At 45.0% G+C, this 24,313-nt stretch overlaps 1 protein-coding gene across 2 annotated transcripts in view; it reads right to left on the bottom strand.

Moving 5' to 3' along the window:
- LAMA3 (laminin subunit alpha 3) overlaps positions 1–24,313 on the bottom strand; it is a 477,258-nt gene that overhangs the window by 336,511 nt on the left and 116,434 nt on the right. For both annotated transcript variants that reach the window (XM_063923602.1, XM_063923601.1), the window contains exons 11-15: positions 23,105–23,173; positions 9,517–9,654; positions 2,670–2,804; positions 2,359–2,493; positions 654–791 (exon numbers count right to left, since the gene is read on the bottom strand). In XM_063923602.1, the coding sequence (XP_063779672.1) occupies positions 654–791; positions 2,359–2,493; positions 2,670–2,804; positions 9,517–9,654; positions 23,105–23,173 (615 nt within the window). The remainder of the gene's footprint in view (positions 1–653; positions 792–2,358; positions 2,494–2,669; positions 2,805–9,516; positions 9,655–23,104; positions 23,174–24,313) is intronic.

The following is a 24,313-nucleotide window of genomic DNA, read 5'->3' as shown; positions in this document are numbered from 1 at the left end:
TTACTGCCTACCTGCTCTCTGAGGAAGTCCTTTAGCTGTGCTTTCCACTATTTCTGGGGATCTGTGCAAGGAGTGGATGAGCTGCCCGCCACCACCTGCAGCTCTACCGTGGGCCCAGGCAAGTAATTGGTCATCCTCTGCCTCTCTGTTTCTCCCTATGACCCTCTCCTCGTCATCCTAATCCTCTCCCTGTCACCCTCTTCCTCTGACTGTCTTCCTCTCCCCATCACTCTCTTCCTATCCCCATCACCCTCATACTCTGCCCGTCACCCTCTCTCTTCCACTCCTCATCAATCTCATTCTCTCCCCATCACCCTCTACCTCTCTCCATCACCCTTACACTCTCCCTATCTTCCTCTCCATCACCCTCTGCCTCTCCCTGTAACCCACTGCCTCTCCCTGTCACCCTCTACCTTTCCCTGTTTGCCGCTGCCCCGTGGCATATTATGAACTTGAAGGGGGCCCAAGCATATTTTTGAACCTGGTTCACAAGTTCTGCCTCTGCATGTAGCATATGTACAATTTGTCTGTTCTTCATATCTACCTTTATAATTGTGTCACATGATTCATATAGAAGGTGTTCCATGATGTCATGTTAGTGAAGGCAAAATGTACTGACAAGTGAAGGCAACTTAATTCAAGCAATCACATACCTTGACAATATGGATAATCATCTAATCCTGATGAGCAACTGTCACACTTTTGTCCAATGACCCCTGGCTTGCACTCGCACTGACCAGTTATAGGGTCACACGTGCTTTTATAGGAACCTTGAGCTGAACAGTGGCAAGCTAAATGAAACATGAAACAGTATTAACAAGCATTGACATCATTATTATACTCATGTTATTATATATTTTCTAAAAGGAGAATTTGTGTATAAACTCTATACAAAGAAATCGATTTCCATAAAACCTATAGCAGATAGGCAAGCAACCCCTCGCACACGTGCCAAACTTGACAGGTGGAACATTTTAAGTAGCATGAGGAAGATTCCTAAGATCTTACAACTTGGACCTTTATGTAAGTTCCAGACTTAAATTTAGGCCTCAACATTTTACAATCAGAAGAACTTGTTTATTTATTCAGTTACCAATATACCTGAACAGTCCGATTTAATTAATTATAGCCTGAAATGTATTACATATTTTCTATAATTCAAAATTAGAGTTATGTCTATTTGTTGTTTGTTTGTTCTTTTAAACCATATATGGTGTGTGTGTGTGTGTGTGTGTGTGTGTGTGTGTGTGTGTGTGTGTGTGTGTGTGTGGGGGGGGGGGGGGGGGGGGGCATCTTTTAGCAAGATGGAGAGGACAATCCCACCAAATATGTAGAGGAGTACCCACTGCGGCTTCACACCTCCTACAATTATTAGAGACTCCTGGATACATTTTAGCTAACAAATTATGGCAACGATACCAACGGGACAGTACTTTATAATGTGTTTCCGTTACTAATATGTTTGATGAACTAGAAAAGGTGTTTAAAAAAATTTCCGGCCAGTCATCCTCCCCCACCAGACCCTGTAAATCAGCTTCCCAATCATGCATGAATTTACAGTATGTCTACTAAAACAGAGAGAATCAATCAAACTTGGGTAAATGGAGAAGAGGGGATGTGATGGGTACATTTGGGAAATACACATATTCTCGAATAGAGTGGTCCCACGACTATAGGCTTTTGTTTGGCATAAGCATAGTAGAAACTATCTAATTTGGCGGTATCGCCGAATCTCAGAGTTAGGTAGGTTCCATCTGGCTTGAATTACGGGAAATACCAAAGCACCAGATGTGTCGAGGAGTTGGCTCACCCTATTAATCCCCTGTGAGCATCACAGTCAAAATAAGTTTGTTGGGATCCCTGGAGGGAATGACGGTTTTCTAAATAGCAGGGTCCAGGGGGAGTGTGTGAGTGAGAGAAGTGGTTTGTTATGTAGACGATGCCAGCAGGAGACAGTAGGGCTCATCAGATGAAGAGAAACAGGAGGTAGAACCAAAAGACAAACTCTGGGAAAAGCATAGGGAGAGACACAGCTTCAATGTCAACCCATTGCTTCCAATCAGGTAATCAGCTCCAATCCATAACCCTTATAAGTAAAACTGCATGGTAATAAGAGAGAAAATGTGGTAGTTGAAGACCACCCCAATGTTTTCTCCTTTACACTGTAAAGTACTTCATGCTTAAACTGAGGTCTCACATGAGTTCTGTCTGTTTGTTGTCATTTATACTCCAAAAGTGCTATATATTGTTACAGTGCTGAACTGGGACATCAGATATCTGCACAAATATACATTTGATGATCAAGGTTATGACATGATCCACCTTTGCCATGAAGTTCATATCAATTTGTATACTTACGTATGCAGATTGGGTAATTGTAAAAATTAGGTGCACATTCATTACATAAATTTCCAGCATAGTTAGGGAGACAGAAACACTCTCCCATAGATCCACATGAGGGGCCAGCAGAACCAATCACATTGCAGTCACATTCTAGAGTTATAAAAAAAACAACAACATAGCAACATTTAATATTTTCTCATCTGCAGTGGACAGACATACAGTACATACACACATACATACATACATATGGACAGACATACAGTACATACACACATACATACATACATACATACATACATACATACATACATACACATAACTCTTACCATTACAGCTAGGAAACGAATGGTAACCGGCACGGCACTGGTCACAGAGAGGACCTTCAACCCTAAACTTGCACAGACACTTCCCAGTAGGACTGCATACCCCTGGGAGCACACCAGCAGGATTGCAATTACATCCTACACAATTAAAGGAAATGGCCTTTATACATGGAACAAGACATTGTAAAATACATTGCATATTCCACTGCCAAGAAATAAAGTACAATATAAACAGTGATACAATCCAAACACAAACATCACTTATTCTAATATTAAAAAAAACTACAAATGCAATGTTTTACATAAAGATAGAAATATATGTAAATGAAAATGTATAGCTTATACATGTCCACAATTTATTACATTTTATTTCACATTATATTTAGGGTTACCACCCATCCGGGATTCCAATAGACAGTCTGCAAAACATCAGCTCTGCCCGGAGGTTGTCTAATCCCTGAATGAGTTGCCTATCAGGTCACGTGATCTGCGCCACAGCCAGGATAGCTCCCGCTACTATGTTTTGCTTCATCCCCAGTCCACCCTCCAACGCCTCTTCTGCATCAGTGACACCTGTGGCACGCAGTGGACAGACATAGACTCTCTGAGCCGCTGCCAGGCAGAGAAATCATCATGGATTTCTCTGCCTGGGGCAGCTGATAGCTAACAGGCAGACACTAATGGAGGGTAGGGAAAGAGAAAAGCAGCTAAACAGACCGAGGTCAGAGGCAACTGGAATTCAATAGCAGCTGGATAATAACTGGGTTAGTACTATAATTAATATAACTTACATGCACAACTATCGCTCAGTTATGGAGCTAATGAAACTCTGAACTCTAAATAGTGAACGCAGACTCTGTCATCAATAATATACAACATAAGTATAAATGACAAATGGGAACCCAGGATCTCAAACAACAGGACCAAAGAATGGAAGCTCATGTATGTTATCCATCATTGGGTAACCTACTCCTACCCCATCTTTAAGAGTAAAAAATCACACTCTTCAGTGTCCGCAAAAACGTACTATAGCGAGTATTTTATTCAGTTTTGTTGACCGGGGACTCACATTTACACAATGGGTAGGTCCCCGGGAAGCACTCCGCTGCAGCCAATCCCTAGCTGCCAACGGGGGGAGAGGGTGATGGTGTTGTGGCTGGACTTTTGGACTTGGTGTGCCCCACAGCGTAGGGAATGAGTGTTCCCACAGCTGGAGGGGGGGGGGGGGGGATTCTTGGGACTGAGTGTTCCAGCAGCAGTGGTCGGGAACAGCTTTGATTACTGAAGTGTTTCCGTAGCGGGGGGAAATCGGGTGCTCTGTGTTCCCGTGGCGGGGGGCTGTTCCCACAGCAGTGGGTCCGGGTGCCCAGTGTTCCATTGCCTGGGAGTGGGGGCAGGTGCTCTGTGATCACGCGGCCAGCTCCGAGTGCCATGGTGGGGAGATGGGTGCAGCTTCTGCTCTGAGCAGAACGGCGGAAGGAGGGTGAGGTGTGCTGACTGTAGAGATGGCTACTGACTCACTGTCTCAACACAGTGACTCGAATCATCAGGAAGTATGAATGATTCGAGTCACTCACTGTTTAATGAGTCAAGACAGCTGCAGCAGTAGCCTCTCTCAGCCAGAGGGAGGAAACTCAGTGTGTCCATCAGTCAGTGTCTTCTGCTGAGTGTCTTTAGCTGTGATTGGCCAGCGGCTATACCAGGTGACACCCAGTGGGAGGGGGGAGGGAGCAGTCACGACTCACCAGTCAGTGAGTGCTGTGCTGCTCTGCCTGATCCATTTCATGAATCATGATTCATCCTGAGTCTGCCTGTGAGTTGAGACAGTTGTACACTGTGTAGACTCAGTGACTCAGTGGATGAATCTGATTCATGCAGCATAAGCCTGCAGGAGGTGGAGCCCCTGTGGTACAGTGTTCTCAACTCACTGTTCCTGCTCAATGTGATTGTGGGTGGCAAACTCCCTGGAGGCTAGATAGTGGATAATATAATAAATCCAAGCCCACCTAAAAAAAAGCCCACCTAAAATCATCCAATTAGCAAAGTATGCAAAGTAAAAAAAAATGTTTTTATTTGGTTTAGTTACAGACTGAATGATGTGTTTCATGGCTGTTAAGCTTTCTCTCCTCAACCAGAAGTAATGTGCATATTCTGTAACTAGTATGCAATAAGTGGTTATTAATAATATATCAACATAACACTGAATCTATGTTAATATATTACAGGTTGAGTATCCCATATCCAAATATTCCGAAATACGAAATATTCCGAAATACGGACTTTTCTGAGTGAGAGTGAGATAGTGAAACCTTTGTTTTTTGATGACTCAATGTACACAAACTTTGTTTAATACACAAAGTTATTAATAATATTGTATTAAATGACCTTCAGGCTGTGTGTATAAGGTGTATATGAAACATAAATGAATTGTGTGAATGTAGACACACTTTGTTTAATGCACAAAGTTATAAAAAATATTGGCTAAATTTACCTTCAGGCTGTGAGTATAAGGTGTATATGTAACATAAATGCATTCTGTGCTTAGATTTAGGTCCCATCACCATGATATCTCATTATGGTATGCAATTATTCCAAAATACAGAAAAATCCGATATCCAAAATAACTCTGGTCCCAAGCATTTTGGATAAGGGATACTCAACCTGTATTAACAATCAGTGCATAAGCAGCTGCATCCCCCAGATGCACTGCACAATCACTGCAGCTGAATAACTTCCTCCATGAGTCCAGCACTGATCTACCAGCACTGGCAACTCACTGATTCATGTGCAGTCTCTGCAATACATTAAAACATACGTGCTAACACTCCCGCATTCTGTGAGAGGCTCCCGCTTTACCGACCTGTCTCACGCTGCCCCGCCAACTCCACTCAACCCCCCGGAATTCCCCAGTCCCAGTTGAAATGAAAACTGCGCATGCGCAAAGCCGAAGGAAACGGGGGCAGAGCTTGACGGCCAGCAGAGCTAGAGTGGTGAGCCACAATGCAGGCATGGATACCAAAGCACCACTCACCCGCGTTAGCAGCAGTCGAAGCAGGGTAGTACAGATGGTGTAATTGCTAGCATTACTCACAGCACTGAGGTCATGGATTTGATTCCAACCATGGCCCTAACTGTGTGGAGTTTGTATGTTCTCCCCAATGCTTGCGTGGGTTTTCTCTGGTTACTCCGGTTTCCTTCCACAATCCGAAACTATATTGGTAGGTTAATTGTCTCCCCTCAAAAATTAATCCAAGTGTGTACGTGTACATGGGCAGACTAGATAGGCCAAGTGGTTCTTATCTGCCGTCTCTGTGCCCAAGCAGTGAAGGTTAGAAAAATAAGTGGCAATAGACCCACCCACAGGTGGAGCTAGACACGCCTTTTAGGTGGAGCATGACATACTCCCTCGGCGGTGTACCATGCAAACTCGTATATCATCTAGAATCTCCCTGAAACTAGTTATCTAAAGTAGGCAAGTATGCATTAAAATACAAATGAGTTATGACTCATGTGCCGAGACACTGACTCGAGACACTTCACTGAACTGAGTCATGTGTCTCAACTCAGTTCAGTGAATCACTTTGCCCATGACTAGCTGACTGTTCCCGCAGTGGGCGGTTTCAGGTGCCACGTGTTTCCACGGTGGTGAGGAAGGATCAGGTGCACTGTGTTCCCACATCGGAAAGGGCTGATTGCACGTGCGGCGAGAGGGGGTTTGGGGTCCGGGTGCTCAGTGTTAACCTTCCCCGGCAAGCTCCTAGTGACATGGTGCCACATCTGCACAGAGCTGCTACAAAGGGAAGGAATCGGCTGACTGTTCCCACAGGGCGTAGAGGGGGGGATCTGCTAACTGTTCCCGTAGGGGGGAGAGGATGGATCTGCTGACTGTTCCCGTAGGGGGAAATGGGAGGGGTCTGCTGACTGTTTCCGTAGGGGGAAGAGGATGGATCTGCTGACTGTTCCCGTAGGAGGAAATGGGAGGGGTCTGCTGATTGTTCCCGTAGGGGGAAGAGGGGGGATCTGCTAAACTGTTCCTAAGGGGGAATTTATAGAACCTTCATCCTGACGGAACCTTGAAAAGGTCAAGTAGGAATCTTTGAAAGTGATAGGTCCTTGGGACCCACTCTTTTTGGTTCACCGCGATCCCTGCCCTTTAATAGTGGATGGTGATAATAAGTTATAGCACGGCATAGCTAGTGCAAGGGTCAAAGGGGTGTGCTAGACAAACACATGGAACATGCAAAGGGCTATATGCGTCATAGAGCAACAAACAAGTTTTCAGAGTTTGATTGTCCGTACTGACATCACCTGTAGGTGGCGTAAGCCCGCGAAGCCTCGCTTCTCCCTATTGAAAAATGGTCTGGATTGACCAGCCTTCTCTGTTAGCAAGCGTGAACTCAGTACAGCACAGTAACAATGCCTGGCAGTGTAAACCTTTGCCGCTACTAATCACAGATGCATATCAGAGTAGCTATACCTGCACTGGAGCAATATTTAATTGGTTAGGGAGTTTTGGATCTGCAGCTGCAATTAGTGGCCATCCACATTAATAGTGAAAAAGTGTATTCCAGCTATAGACTCCTCTCAACCCACATTACCTGCTCTAAAAATGTCCCCTACCACATACAGTAGGTGGAAGATAAGCTGGACTCGCCTCCCAACAGCAGGGACAAATGTTTAGGGAGTTTAGGCGGTAAGTATTCTATAGATCTACAGTGTCTAGTTAGACAGTCAACAGGTCGACACCAAATGGTTGACATGCAATAGGTCGATATGTACAAAAGGTCAACATGTAAATGGCTGACAGTGCTTATGGTCGACATGCCAATGGTTGACACACATATTGTCAACATGAGGTCTTTCTTATTATTTTCACTTTTTCAACTTTTTCATACTTTACCATCCATGTGGACTACAATTGGGAATAATTACTTGTGTTGAGCACAGTGGTAGTGAAGCGAGGCAACCTGTCCACAGAATGGTTAGCGAAGCGAGCCATGCGAGGGGACGCGGTACACTAAATGGGGTTCCCTGTGCTGTGATGGTGAAAACACCAAAAAGAAAAAAAATGTGGTGTCAACCACTTTCCGTGTCGACCTGTTTCAATGTCGACCATTTCATGTGTCAACCGTTTGTACCAGTCGACCTTTTCACTGTCTACCATTTGGAGTCAACCTAGTCATTGTAGACCTTCTACTATAGATCTATGGAACCGTTACCGTTTAGGCATGGTAAACTAAGATAAAAGGCATAGTAAGTAATAACCTTCCTAAGCATCATGAAAACAGGTTGTGTATCTACACAATATTGAATTCACCAGTTCAAAGTTAATGGCAATGACAGGAAAATCCTTTCTTCCTGAGCCTGTCAGCTTTATATAACAACTTTTATTATTACTAGTTACCAGTCTGTCAAAAAATTATGGAACAACATAACAGTAATGTCAGCACCGTCATCTGTGTGCACCCGAGCAGAGCAACACTTGGACTACTCCGTCGGGCGCCATCTAGTGGCCGACGGTGCATAAAACACTTGAATTCCACCATATAAGTATGGAGCAGTGTTAGTCTTTTATAACACAGGATTATTATTATTAATTTCAAATTTTTTATACAGCACCAAATTATTATTCAGTGCTGTACAGTGGGGGGACCATAACACAAATGAATAATGTACAATTATGTGAAACAGAAGGTAAAGATTGCCCTGCTCAAAAGAGCTTATACTTTAAACAAGAGTTGATACATAAAATAATGCTATAGCAATTGTAGCTGGTGGAGAGTAAAGTGCTTGTGGCTGCTGCTCATTGATCTGATGATTTCAGTTGTATTATTTCAAAGCATTCCAGTAGTTTGGTATTAACTGGCAGTCAACACATGCATTATGATGTATGCTATTATGTGCGCTCTCTAAATACTGTACATACTAGCACTAACCTCATTACTGTTGCCCTACCTTTTATATCGACTGAAATATCTGTATCTATTTTACTGCATTTTTAAGATTAGATTTCTTATCAGACATACCACACATAACTTTGTTTGCAATGCACCAAAGCATTACGGGGGTTATTCAGATTTGGAAGCAAACCAAAAAAAGCAAGCAACTGGACTAAACCATGCTGCACTGCAGGTGGGGAAGATGTAACATGTGCAGAGATATTTATATTTGGGTGAGGTGTGTTCTACATTACAGTGTAAAAATAAAGCTAACTTCTGTGGAATACATGCAGAAGCAGCCAGTATTTACCCTGCACAGAAAAAATATAAATGTAGTTCCTCCCCTTGCATTGCAAAATGATTTGTTCCACATAAAACTAATGGGCCCTACACACTGGGCGATAATACTGAAAGATATGAACGATCTCGTTCATTAATGAATGAGATACCGTTCATATCTTTCAGTGTGGAGGCACCAGCGATGAACGATGCGCGGCCCCATGCTTGTTCATCGCTGGTGCCCCGTCGCTTGTGCATGCAGACCAATATGGACGATCTCGTCCATATTTGCCTGCACTGCTATGGAGCCGGGTGATGGAGGGAATGAAGAAACTTCACTCCCCCTGTAACTGCCCCCCCGCCGCCGAGTCGCCCGTATCCGCCGGTGTGTAGGGCCCATTACATGCTTTTTCTGCCTCCCTTCCAAATCCGAATCAGGCCCTACTGTGCGGATCTCGTTTCAGTACATATGCGCCTGGTTTGACAATCTACGGGAGGTTTGTTTAGTTTAGTTTAAATTTAATAAAGTGTTACATAAAAAATATGTGACATTCTCAAAACCGCACAAAAATAAAACTTAAGTAATACCCTTTTCTCTTCTGATGCACTTTTAATGTAATAACAATACTTACGCTGACAGAACGGATAATGGAAATATCCAGTATCACATGTATCACAAGCTGTACCCTGGAATCCAGCACGACAAGGGCACTGTCCTGTCAGCCTATCACAGTTATGGCTTAACGCTCCAGCTCCTGTACAATTACATCCTGCAAAAAGAAATACAGTCCATTGGAGGTCATCTAATATTCACATACAGTATATTTCCTGCACTGGTGGGTTAACTACATTGCGTATAAACATTTAAATATGTGTATTAATATTTTATGTCTAAAGATATATTTTTCCCATTATTTGTCAATTCAATTTTAGCTTGTGTTGTAGAATGAACGTTTATGATTGTATAATATAATTTTTGTACTTATTATTTATTTATTAACAGTTCTTTATATAGAACACATATATTCTGAAGTGATTTACAGAGAATATTTGCCCATTCACATCAGGCTACTTTATCTTAACACTGCAATTTATATTTCAGTTAGAACACACCCCACCCTACGCTAGGGTTAATTCCTGGGCAGCAGCTGCACTTGCTAACATTTGCAGCTCCATAGCCCAGAAAATCACAATTTTAATTGCATACAAACATAAATTAGGCCCAGAGTGCAATGACAGGAACTTCAGTACTTTTAGAATAATTCCAGTAGAGTATGTTCCTCCCTCACTACAGCCCAGAAGCTCACCGGGAAGTTCAGTGGGTTGTTTTTTGTTTTTTTTTAAATCTTGCTGCACTGTAACCCTTAGATTACCGGCAAAATCACTCTGCCGTGCCCAGTGACTCAATGAATCAGGCCCAAGGACATCAAAAACAGAAACAAGAATAAGAATGTAAAGGCATAATTTAATTCCAGCATAATTTACCGGGTCTAATTGTCCCGACGGCGGCTATCTAATTAGCCCCGATAAGCCGGCGCGGGACGCGGTTTATCAGGGATTTTGTTTCACCTGACTCAGGCAGGCGAAACCAAATCCCCAAACACAGCCACGTTTTCATGAGAAAACAGGGCTGTTTCTACCGAAAACACACAGGTTTCACTGAACCTGTGTGTTTTTGGGAGGAAAGCTATTGTTTACGGGCAATCCAAATTGGATAGCCTCTAAAAACATATTGGTGAAACATTGGAATAAAGTGCAGAAACTTAAATTTTTCGCACCTTATGTTGTTTCACCTCTAATTACATAACCACCCCCCCAAAAAAAAAAAACCGTGTTGCATCACTAGAATTTAGTGAACGTGTGCCCAAGAACAGAATGCCCATTACATCTGCTCAGTAGATCTCAGTGATAAGGCACCCAATGATCTTGAGGATTGCGCACTCACATTTTCAGGATCCAGCCGTTCTGCCCCAAAATACCCCTGTCCAATTACCAAGGTAATTCACCTCACTATAGTCTGTTTAGATGCTGGCCAACCTGTCTTGTGGGCATCCTTAAGGACTGACAGACATCCATCCTGTGCAATTACTAAGGTCCTATGGCTATAGGTCCACACTGGAATGAAAGGAAGGTTTGGTCCTAAGAATAGCCTTGTCTTCTTGGAATATGAGAAACAGAAACCAGCTCCAAATACTACACGCATTGGAGACTACCAACAGGATGTCACCCTTCCAGGTAATGAAATTCAACTCTACCGAATCCAACAGTTTGAAAAAGAGTAGTAAGATGTAAGGAGAGGTTTATGGAGTCTGAAAACACATCACTCCCTTAAAGAAGGTATGTGCTTCAGGTAAAAGACCAAATTTCTCTGAAAGAAAACTTGAGGGGGCGGATATCTGAATCCTTAAAGAGCTGAAAATTAAACATCCTTCCAACCTTCCAGCAAGAACAGCAGTAAACCAGCTCAACTGAATATTAAATATAGAAAACCCCTTCGCTTCACAGCAGGAGATATAGCCCTGGTGTAATTTCTGGTGAAAACAGGATTCTTGACCTTGAGTATGGTCTGAACTACACTGTCAAAAAAACAGTGGATCATGGCTTCAACAGCTTCAACTCTGGTGAAGACAGGGGCCTTGTCTTCAGATCTGGTCACCTTAGGCCCTCTGCCATATCAGATGTTTACAATTACCGTCTTGGCCAGCTTGGTGCTACTGTAGTCACCTGAACACCCTCTCTTTTTTACCTTCTGAGCTTTTGTGTAAGCATTTGTACTGGAGGAATAGATAGAGCAGATGGAAGTTCCAAGGTACTGACAAGGCGTCTAACAAAAAAGCCTTCAGTTCCCTTATCCCAGAGCAGAAGTGCTTCACTCTTTGGTTCAACTATAATGCTATCATGTCGATAACTTGCCCAGCCATGGACCTCATGGTGCATGGACCATTTATTGGGGTTAAGAGACTAACTTCTCAGGAATTTTTTTCTTGCACTAACATGATAAACACTTGGCTTGGACACTTAACTCCACTCATCGCATGAACCTGTTAAGACTCCACCATGGTCACCCCAGGTGCCCCCCTACTATGTATACAATGTTGTGGCATTGTATAATTAGATATTGCTGGCACTTCTTGGCAAAAACTAGTGTCTCAGCACATTATAGGGATGTAATCCACTGGATGTAACCTGAAGAGTGTCAGCTCCCACATTTGAAGACTGTTTTGCATTTTTGAAACTATCCAGTACCAGACAAGATGACCTCTGTTAAGGTTGTCACCTCTTAGCCACTAGTGGAGAGAATCAGGTCTGGTCCATGCACAAAATAATGTTCACCAAAATGAAGAAAGAGGGGAAATTAAACTAACAGAGACTGCTCACCTCTACTGGCACTGTCAACTCCATGCATATTGCAGCCACCATGGCTGTTCTGGAGGCAGCTATTGTATAGCTCCAACTCCTACAGGCACTTGTATAAAGCTGAGCTTCCAAATTGGATTCCAGGAAATAGAGGAGGAAGGTGAACCTCTACAGATAATTTTAAAAGTGCCCAAGCTCCTGACACTGCATTTCATTCCCCAGCTAATCCAGAGGACAAAAGATAAATAAATGTAGTTGTTTTGGCTCACACAATTGCATTTTCTTTGATTTTGTGTTTTTGCCATTATTGCGTAAACTACTAGCCACCATCGGAACTTTTTCACATTTCTAATATTGTCTGGCCCGATCACAACAACAACTATGATTGTACACCCTGTGTAACTTAAGCAACTTATGAGCTCTCAGAATGTTTGTGCATGCACAGTTGCAAAAATATCACTCAACTACTGTAGGTGACACTGGCATTGCTTTCGGCTCTGAACTGGTCATATGCTTACATACTTTTATACATTGAGTTGCTGGCAAATGATTGGCTGATGAATAGATATAAATGTTTAAGTAGTGCACACTTATTCCGCAGCACTTTACAAAGAATATTTGAGTCATTCACATCAGAGTCCCTGCCTATATTGCCCATCACATTTGTCACAGACATACACACAGGGCTGGCCCGAGGCCAAATTTTTTGGTAAGCAAAAATTAAGGGGCATGGTTTCACAAGAAAAGCCCGGTTCTAGTGCCCTTTACATATAATGCCCACTGTAGTAGTTGCCCTTGCAAATTATACCCACCATAGTAGTGCCCCTTACACATTATGTCTGCCCACCAGAGTAGTACCCCTTACACATTATACCCACTGTAGCAGCACCCCTTACACATTATGCCCACAGTACTAGTTCCCTATACACATTATGACCACAGTTGTAGTGCACCATACACATTATACCCACAGTAGTAGTGCCCCATACACATTATGCCAACAGTAGTGGTGCCCCATACACATTATGCCCACAGTTGTAGTGCCCCATACACATTATGCCCACAGGAGTAGTGTCCCATACTCATTATGCACACAGTTCTATTGACCCGTACACATTATGCCCACTGTTGTAGTGCCCCTTACACATTAGTTTATGGCCATTACCTGATATGCCCCCTGTGCAGCACCTGCCCAGAGACTCCCACAGCAGGCAGTGGTGTTGGTGCCGCCAGGCCATGCCCGGCACTACAGTACTGTCAGCAAGGGCTTCTGGGAGTGGTAGTTATTTTGCAATTTTTCACAGTTCTGTAGTGGGGACACCACTGCCTGCTCTGCAAGTCTCCCAGGGGGGCATATCAGGTAGAGATGGTTTTACGCATTTTACTGGTGCAGCTGAGCCAGTGTGCCCTCCTCTATGCTGCGCCCTACTCAGCTGCGTACCCAGCGTATGCATACACACTATAGTTAATTTGTTGTCAGAAGCCAAATGGAGTGTGAGAGGAAACTGAACCACCGGGAGGAAACCCATGCAAACACGAGGAGACAGGCCAACTCCACATTACAAACCCGCTGTCTGTATAAAACAGTGTTGGAACAGTCTGTTATTACACCCTCTGAATCATTATTTGGACAATATCACACTGCAGGGAGTAGTAGGTTACAATCATAATGATGAGAAAAAGGTAATTAACAAAGGAAGACAGACATGCCATTATAACCTTTAAAAGTGTAGGACTTTCATCTAGAGATATTGCAAAAAAAACCAAGTTGTCAGTGAGTACAGTTTCCTACAACATCAACAGTCACTTAAAGACTGGAAGAAACGGACAAGAAGAGGTCCAGCAGACTCAGGGGAACATGTACTAAGCAGTGATAATAGTGGAGAAGTGAGCCACTGGAGAAGTTGCCATGTCAACCAATCAGCTGCTCTGTATACTTTTATACTATGTAAAAATAAGATTTTACTTACCGATAAATCTATTTCTCGGAGTCCGTAGTGGATGCTGGGGTTCCTGAAAGGACCATGGGGAATAGCGGCTCCGCAGGAGACAGGGCACAAAAAGTAAAGCTTTTTCCGATCAGGTGGTGTGCACTGGCTCCTCCCCCTATGACCCTCCTCCAGACTCCAGTTAGGTACTGTGCCCGGACGAGCGTACACAATAAGGGAGGATTTTGAATCCCGGGTAAGACTCATACCAGCCACACCAATCACACCGTACAACTTGTGATCTAAACCCAGTTAACAGTATGATAACAGCGGAGCCTCTGAAAGATGGCTTCCTTCAACAATAACCCGAATTAGTTAACAATAACTATGTACAATTTATGCAGATAATCCGCACTTGGGATGGGCGCCCAGCATCCACTACGGACTCCGAGAAATAGATTTATCGGTAAGTAAAATCTTATTTTCTCTATCGTCCTAGTGGATGCTGGGGTTCCTGAAAGGACCATGGGGATTATACCAAAGCTCCCAAACGGGCGGGAGAGTGCGGATGACTCTGCAGCACCGAATGAGAGAACTCCAGGTCCTCCTTAGCCAGAGTATCAAATTTGTAAAATTTTACAAACGTGTTCTCCCCTGACCACGTAGCTGCTCGGCAAAGTTGTAATGCCGAGACCCCTCGGGCAGCCGCCCAAGATGAGCCCACCTTCCTTGTGGAGTGGGCCTTTACAGATTTAGGCTGTGGCAGGCCTGCCACAGAATGTGCAAGTTGGATTGTGCTACAGATCCAACGAGCAATCGTCTGCTTAGACGCAGGAGCACCCATCTTGTTGGGTGCATACAATATAAACAACGAGTCAGATTTTCTGACTCCAGCTGTCCTTGCAATATATATTTTTAATGCTCTGACAACGTCCAGTAACTTGGAGTCCTCCAAGTCACTTGTAGCCGCAGGCACTACAATAGGCTGGTTCAGATGAAATGCTGACACCACCTTAGGGAGAAAATGCGGACGAGTCCGCAGTTCTGCCCTGTCCGAATGGAAAATCAGATATGGGCTTTTGTAAGATAAAGCTGCCAATTCTGACACTCTCCTGGCAGAAGCCAGGGCTAGAAGCATGGTCACTTTCCATGTGAGATATTTCAAATCCACCTTTTTTAGTGGTTCAAACCAATGAGATTTTAGGAAGTCCAAAACCACATTGAGATCCCACGGTGCCACTGGAGGCACCACAGGAGGCTGTATATGCAGCACTCCCTTTACAAAAGTCTGGACTTCAGGGACTGAAGCCAATTCTTTTTGAAAGAAAATCGACAGGGCCGAAATTTGAACCTTAATAGATCCCAATTTGAGACCCATAGACAATCCTGATTGCAGGAAATGTAGGAATCGACCCAGTTGAAATTCCTCCGTCGGAGCACTCCGATCTTCGCACCACGCAACATATTTTCGCCAAATTCGGTGATAATGTTGCACGGTTACTTCCTTCCTTGCTTTAATCAAAGTAGGAATGACTTCTTCCGGCATGCCTTTTTCCTTTAGGATCCGGCGTTCAACCGCCATGCCGTCAAACGCAGCCGCGGTAAGTCTTGAAACAGACAGGGACCCTGCTGAAGCAAGTCCCTCCTTAGAGGTAGAGGCCACGGATCTTCCGTGATCATCTCTTGAAGTTCCGGGTACCAAGTCCTTCTTGGCCAATCCGGAACCACTAGTATCGTTCTTACGCCTCTTTGCCGTATAATTCTCAATACTTTTGGTATGAGAGGCAGAGGAGGAAACACATACACCGACTGGTACACCCAAGGCGTTACCAGCGCGTCCACAGCTATTGCCTGCGGATCTCTTGACCTGGCGCAATACCTGTCCAGTTTTTTGTTGAGGCGAGACGCCATCATGTCCACCATTGGTCTTTCCCAACGGGTTACCAGCATGTGGAAGACTTCTGGATGAAGTCCCCACTCTCCCGGGTGAAGATCGTGTCTGCTGAGGAAGTCTGCTTCCCAGTTGTCCACTCCCGGGATGAACACTGCTGACAGTGCTATCACATGATTCTCTGCCCAGCGAAGAATCCTTGCAGCTTCTGCCATTGCACTCCTGCTTCTTGTGCCGCCCTGTCTGTTCACATGGGCGACTGCCGTGATGTTGTCCGACTGGATCAACACCGGTTTTCCCTGAAGCAGAGGTTCTGCCTGGCTTAGAGCATTGTATATTGCTCTTAGTTCCAGAATGTTTATGTGAAGAGACGTTTCCAGGCTCGTCCATACTCCCTGGAAGTTTCTTCCTTGTGTGACTGCTCCCCAGCCTCTCAGGCTGGCGTCCGTGGTCACCAGGATCCAATCCTGTATGCCGAATCTGCGGCCCTCCAATAGATGAGCACTCTGCAACCACCACAGAAGAGACACCCTTGTCCTTGGAGACAGGGTTATCCGCAGGTGCATCTGAAGATGCGACCCTGACCATTTGTCCAACAGATCCCTTTGGAAAATTCTTGCGTGGAATCTGCCGAATGGAATTGCTTCGTAAGAAGCCACCATTTTTCCCAGGACTCTTGTGCATTGATGTACAGACACCTTTCCTGGTTTTAGGAGGTTCCTGACAAGCTCGGATAACTCCTTGGCTTTTTCCTCCGGGAGAAAAACCTTTTTCTGAACCGTGTCCAGAATCATCCCTAGGAACAGCAGACGAGTTGTCGGCATTAACTGGGATTTTGGAATATTCAGAATCCACCCGTGCTGTTTTAGCACTTCTTGAGCCAGTGCTAATCCCATCTCTAGCTGTTCTCTGGACCTCGCCCTTATTAGGAGATCGTCCAAGTATGGGATAATTAATACGCCTTTTCTTCGAAGAAGAATCATCATCTCGGCCATTACCTTTGTAAAGATCCGAGGTGCCGTGGACAATCCGAACGGCAGCGTCTGAAACTGATAGTGACAGTTTTGTACAACAAACCTGAGGTACCCCTGGTGTGAGGGGTAAATTGGAACGTGGAGATACGCATCCTTGATGTCCAAGGATACCATAAAGTCCCCCTCTTCCAGGTTCGCTATCACTGCTCTGAGTGACTCCATTTTGAACTTGAACTTCTTTATGTACAGGTTCAAGGACTTCAGATTTAGAATAGGTCTTACCGAGCCATCCGGCTTCGGTACCACAAAAAGAGTGGAATAATACCCCTTCCCTTGTTGCAGAAGAGGGACCTTGACTATCACCTGCTGAGAGTACAGCTTGTGAATGGCTTCCAAAACCGTCTCCCTTTCGGAGGGGGACGTTGGTAAAGCAGACTTCAGGAAACGGCGAGGTGGATCTGTCTCTAATTCCAACCTGTATCCCTGAGATATTATCTGCAGGATCCAGGGATCTACTTGCGAGTGAGCCCACTGCGCGCTGTAATTTTTTGAGACGACCCCCCACCGTCCCCGAGTCCGCTTGAGAAGCCCCAGCGTCATGCTGAGGCTTTTGTAGAAGCCGGGGAGGGCTTCTGATCCTGGGAAGGAGCTGCGTGTTGCTGTCTCTTCCCTCGACCTTTGCCTCGTGGCAGATATGAATAGCCCTTTGCTCTCTTATTTTTAAAGGAACGAAAGGGCTGCGGTTGAAAAGTCGGTGCCTTTTTCTGTTGGGGAGTGACTTGAGGTAGAAAGGTGGATTTCCCGGCTGTAGCCGTGGCCACCAAATCTGATAGACCGACTCCAAATAACTCCTCCCCTTTATACGGCAAAACTTCCATATGCCGTTTTGAATCCGCATCGCCTGTCCACTGTCGCGTCCATAAAGCTCTTCTGGCCGAAATGGACATAGCACTTACCCGTGATGCCAGTGTGCATATATCCCTCTGTGCATCACGCATATAAAGAAATGCATCCTTTATTTGTTCTAACGACAGTAAAATATTGTCCCTGTCCAGGGTATCAATATTTTCAATCAGGGACTCTGACCAAACTACCCCCGCACTGCCCATCCAGGCAGTCGCTACTGCTGGTCGTAGTATAACACCTGCCTGTGTGTATATACTTTTTTGGATATTTTCCATCCTCCTATCTGATGGATCTTTAAGTGCGGCCGTCTCAGGAGAGGGTAACGCCACTTGTTTAGATAAGCGTGTTAGCGCCTTGTCCACCCTAGGAGGTGTTTCCCAGCGCTCCCTAACCTCTGGCGGGAAAGGGTATAATGCCAATAATTTCTTTGAAATTATCAGCTTTTTATCAGGGGCAACCCACGCTTCATTACACACGTCATTTAGTTCTTCTGATTCAGGAAAAACTATAGGTAGTTTTTTCATACCCCACATAATACCCTGTTTAGTGGTACCTGTAGTATCAGCTAAATGTAACGCCTCCTTCATTGCCAAAATCATATAACGTGTGGCCCTACTGGAAAATACGGTTGCTTCGTCACCGTCACCTTCCATAAATAAAGGCATCCATTCTGGTGTCGACTCCCTAGGGGGTGACATCCTCATATTTGGCAATTGCTCCGCCTCCACACCAATATCGTCCTCATACATGTCGACACACACGTACCGACACACAGCAGACACACCGGGAATGCTCCTAACGAAGACAGGACCCACTAGCCCTTTGGGGAGACAGAGGGAGAGTTTGCCAGCACACACCAAAAGCGCTATATATATATCAGGGATAGCCTTATAATAAGTGCTCCCTTATAGCTGCTTTGTTATATCAAAATATCGCCATAAATGTGCCCCCCCCTCTCTGTTTTACCCTGTTTCTGTAGTGCAGTGCAGGGGAGAGACTTGGGAGCCGTCCTGACCAGCGGAGCTGTGAGAGGAAATGGCGCCGTGTGCTGAGGAGATAGGCCCCGCCCCTTTTCCGGCGGGCTCGTCTCCCGCTATTTAGAAAATTTAGGCAGGGGTTAAATATCTCCATATAGCCTCTAGGGCTATATGTGAGGTATTTTTAGCCTTTATAGGTACTCATTTTGCCTCCCAGGGCGCCCCCCTCCCAGCGCCCTGCACCCTCAGTGACTGCCGTGTGAAGTGTGCTGAGAGGAAAATGGCGCACAGCTGCAGTGCTGTGCGCTACCTTTAGAAGACTGCAGGAGTCTTCAGCCGCCGATTCTGGACCTCTTCTGATTTCAGCATCTGCAAGGGGGCCGGCGGCGTGGCTCCGGTGACCATCCAGGCTGTACCTGTGATCGTCCCTCTGGAGCTTGATGTCCAGTAGCCAAGAAACCAATCCATCCTGCACGCAGGTGAGTTGATTCCTTCTCCCCTCAGTCCCTCGCTGCAGTGATCCTGTTGCCAGCAGGAATCACTGTAAAATAAAAAACCTAGCTAAACTTTTTCTAAGCAGCTCTTTAGGAGAGCCACCTAGATTGCACCCTTCTCGGCCGGGCACAAAAATCTAACTGGAGTCTGGAGGAGGGTCATAGGGGGAGGAGCCAGTGCACACCACCTGATCGGAAAAAGCTTTACTTTTTGTGCCCTGTCTCCTGCGGAGCCGCTATTCCCCATGGTCCTTTCAGGAACCCCAGCATCCACTAGGACGATAGAGAAATATAACTGTTACGTCAACACTTATTGGTTGCTATGGGCAACTTCTCCACTGACTCACTTCTGCACTTTTATCACTGCTTAGTACATCTACCCCTAAAAGCCACAACAGAAACAGAAGACACATTTTTGAGAGTCAACATCTTGCATGACAGGCGGCTCACAGGACAACAGCTTCAAGCACAACTTAACACTGGTCGAAATAAATAAGCCTCAGTTTCAACTGTGAAGAGAAGACTTCAACCTGCAGCTTTAACAGGTCAAGAGGCAGCAAGAAAGTCATTTCTAAGACAGCAAAATAGGAAAAATACCACCAGTAGTCTACTGAAAACTAGAAAAGGGTCTTATGTACTGATGAATCAATATTTGAAATCTTTGGTTCATCAAGCTGGGTTGAGTAGGTTAAAGGATGGCTCCTCAGTGTGTGTCACCAACTGTCAAACTTGGAGGAGAAAGCATGATGGGGCTTGTAAGCTGGTGACTTGCAAATAATAACTGGCACCTGGACCAAAAGGGCTACCACAACAATTTTTAGCACAATGCTATACCCTCTGATCTACACCTAATTGGTCAAGGATTCATTGTACAGCAAGATAATGTCATACCATAGACTATGTCAAAACTACCATAGAGTAATGGGCCCTACAGACTCGGCGACCCGCCGCCGAGCTGTCCGATGGCCGATACGGCAGACGGGCGACCCGGCGGCGGTGGGGAGGTGATGGGGGGAGTGAAGTTTCTTCACTCCCCCATCATCTGGCTCCATAGCAGTGCATGCTAATATGGACGAGATTGTCCTATTGGCTTGCATGCATAAGCGACCTGGCACCAATGATGAACGAGCGCGGGGCCGTGCATCGCTCATCGTTGGTGCCTACACACTGAACGATATGAATGAGTTCTCGAACGTTCATATCGTTCACTGAAATCTTTCAGTGTGTAGGGCCAATAAACAATAAATGGGAAGCACAGTTTCCAGACTTAGGGCCTTAGTCAGAGATAAACGTAGATCGCTGCATATGCAGCCAGATCTGTGTTCATCTCCTCACATGCTGGGGGCCGCCCAGCACAGGGCAAGGCCGCCAAGCATGTGCGAGGCTGCCTCCTGATGCATCCGCAATTAGATTGTGCACGTATCGGAACTAAGGATGACCCCTGGCAGCGCAGTCTGGTTGCGCTATCAACTGCCATTTTTTTTATTGGAGCGTCTCCCTTCCTCCGGGGATGCGGCCACAATGTGTAAGTCCGCGCAGCATACTGCGCTGCGAGCCGCATTAGTGGCAGGGTCTGAATGACAGACCCTATCAAGCAGCTTTGGGATGGACTGGACAGAATGCTGAAAGCAAAGCAACTTTCAAGTGCACACATTTATGATAACGTATGCAACAGTACTGGGAAGAACGTCCAGAACAAAATTAAATTTTCGTTTTAGAAAGTTTTCCACAAGCGTTCAGAGGTTATGGGGTATATTCAATTAGTGTCGAAAGCTGTCGTCTGTCGAAAAAATGGCAGTTTTCGACTTTTTAAGGTCGAATCGTGATTCGACCTATTCAATCCCCAGCATTTTTATTCGACAAGTCGGGGAATTCGACTTCTTGAATAGTACGTGAATCGGCGGTATAGCTGCCGATTCACGTACTTTTGAGGGAAACAGGGCCAAATTCGACAGGATTTGGCCCCATTTCCGACCATCTCAGTCCGACATAAAAAAATGTCGGACTGAGATGAGGGACTGTGGAGGAGAGGGCGGAGAGCAGCGCCGGAGGAGACGGTGGGGGTCCCGCTTGCTGGAGCCGGGTGGACTGCGGCTGTGACATCCTCCGGCTACGCTGCCAGCTGCTGTAGCGCTGCGCTCCCGGCTCCTCCTGCGCTGCTCTCACCCTGTGCCTCCCGTCTCCTCCGGCGCTGCTCTTCCCCTGTGCCCCCACCGTCTCCTCCGGTGCTGCTCTTCCCCTGTGCCCCCACCGTCTCCTCCGGTGCTGCTCTCCCCCTGTGCCCCCACCATCTCCTCTGGCACTGCTCTTCCCCTGTGCCCCCACCGTCTCCTCTGGCGCTACTCTCCCCCTGTGCCCCCACCATCTCCTCCGACGCTGCTCTTCCCCTGTTCCCCCACCGTCTCCTCCGGCGCTGCTCTCCCCCTGTGCCCCCACCATCTCCTCCGGCACTGCTCTTCCCCTGTGCCCCCACCGTCTCCCCTGGCGCTGCTCTCCCCCTGTGCCCCCACCATCTCCTCCGACGCTGCTCTTCCCCTGTTCCCCCACCGTCTCCTCCGGCGCTGCTCTCCCCCTGTGCCCCCATCATCTTCTCCGACGCTGCTCTTCCCCTGTTCCCCCACCATCTCCTCCGGCGCTGCTCTTCCCCTGTGCCCCCACCATCTCCTCTGGCACTGCTCTTCCCCTGTGCCCCCACCATCTCCTCTGGCACTGCTCTTCCCCTGTGCCCCCACCGTCTCCTCTGGCGCTGCTCTCCCCCTCTGCCCGCATCTCAATTCGACTTTTTTTAAAGTCGAATTGAGATTGCTTTGAATAGCCCAGGTCGGATCCATTCCGACAAATGAATGTCGGAATGGATCCGACTTCAATTGAATATACCCCTATATCTGAAAAAGGTGGTTACTCTGAGGAGTCAAAAATGTTTATTAAATTTTGCAAAACACAATGAATCTAAGATTTATTTTATCTTGAAATGTTTCTTTGCTCTATGATTTAATACCAGTGTACAGTGAGACATTAAACTGTATATTTCAATAACAACTGGAAAAATATGGGTGATCTAAGAGTTTTGTTTTGACCAATAGTATACTTGATTCATTCATACATTGTTCATTTACTAAAGTTTTGTGTTGACTTGCTGTTAAAAGTAGACATAGTGACGGGGATCCTCCCATTGCCTTTGACTAATTCACTTCCCCGAATTTTATTTTAGTGTGGGAAGTGAACGCCACACATTCTACTGGGTCTTGAATTGAATTTGTGTATTTTACACTTTGTGATTATTGCATACCATTTCCTTACTCTTCTTGCTATCGGTGGATAAATAATGAATGACGCTATACGGTATTATATATGCAATGTTCATACTTTATTGCACTCATTCTGTACAAACATGTTTAGTGAATGATGTATTTTTATTCATGCTTCAAAAAAAATAAAAAAGCAGACATTGTAATAATGACGATACATGTTCCAAAATAGTTTATATTTTGTACCTTCTATATACACCACACCACCCTCCTATATACCCTCGCTTTTTCCTTCTGCCATCATTATAGGAATTCTTAAGGTGTTTAAGTATATTTTTCAATACAAATGTTTGTGTCATACTATGCTAAACAACAAATGTAACTGTTGGAATAGAGAGTCATTTATTTCTGATGGTTTTCAACCATCCCACTAGGAGTAGCTTACCTTTAATGCTACCAGCCGTAGGTCTCACAGGAATGGAGGAGGTTGAAGGGAGAGGATAGAATGGAATCCCTGTAAATAAATAAATGTTACAAAATGCATGGATTTGCTTGAAGACAATGTTTCAAAGATAGTAATTAAGGTAAGAAAAAAATCTAAACTTAAGCTGGGTACACACTAGATGATTTTTTAAACAATTTGGCCGATTCCGACGGATCGAAGCAACAAATCGTTCAAATCATCTAGTTTGTATGCACTATTTGCGCTCCCCCACGGTTGTCAGCGATGCCTTCTGGTCAGCCCTACACGCAGCTCAATCTGAGAAAATCATCAACGACCACATACTCCTGGATGTGGCCACTGATTATATATTTTGCAAGATTGCACAACGTGTACACACTACATCGTTTGTCCAGGAGTTCTAGGGAAATCGTTGACGAAATCTCACTGTTTGCTCGTTGTCTAATGTGTACCCAGCTATAGTATTTTAGGGGGACATTTACTAAGCAGTGATAAGAGCGGAGAAGTGAGCCAGTGGAGAAGTGGCCCCATCAACCAATCAGCAGCTCTGTACCATTCTATAGTATGCAAATTATAGATGTTACTTCAGTGCTGATTGGTTGCCATGGGCAACTTCTCCACTGGCTCACTTCTCTGCTCTTATCACTGCTTAGTAAATGTTCCCCTTATTCTTGTAATATGTATTAGATTTTGTTAGGAAATAGCTTAAAAATAATATACAGTACAGTGATGAGTTATTTTAAGCCACAGATGATTGATTAAGATTGGCCCAAACGTGAGCCTTGTGTTACTCCCTTGCAAGTAAATTAATCTGTTATCTAATGTACAAACTGCTCTCTCTCTTTGAACAGATGTATGAACTATTGGCAGCATGGGAAATTATGATAAGTAGCCTGGATATTATACTTGAATTGTAGCCGGTATCTCCTAAATCTACAGGTTATTTCCAGATAGTGATTCATACAGTATCTTGTTGCTATGCAACCTCCCTCATATCAAACACTGTGTCACCTTATTTATCAATATTTACATCAGGTTTAGCTTTCGCTTAGAGATAATGTGCACATATTGCAGGAAACATGCTCTTTTGTCCAAGGAACAATACTGTTGCATCATTATAATAACATTTCTATGAAGAATATAATTCAGAGTAACAGAGACATACTAAACCCTGTTATACAACCTCTTGAC

The sequence above is a fragment of the Pseudophryne corroboree genome, chromosome 5 (assembly GCF_028390025.1).
Source record: "Pseudophryne corroboree isolate aPseCor3 chromosome 5, aPseCor3.hap2, whole genome shotgun sequence".
NCBI lineage: Eukaryota > Metazoa > Chordata > Amphibia > Anura > Myobatrachidae > Pseudophryne > Pseudophryne corroboree.
Note: the sequence above shows the minus strand (reverse complement) of the source record. Positions and strands in the feature narration are given on the sequence as shown.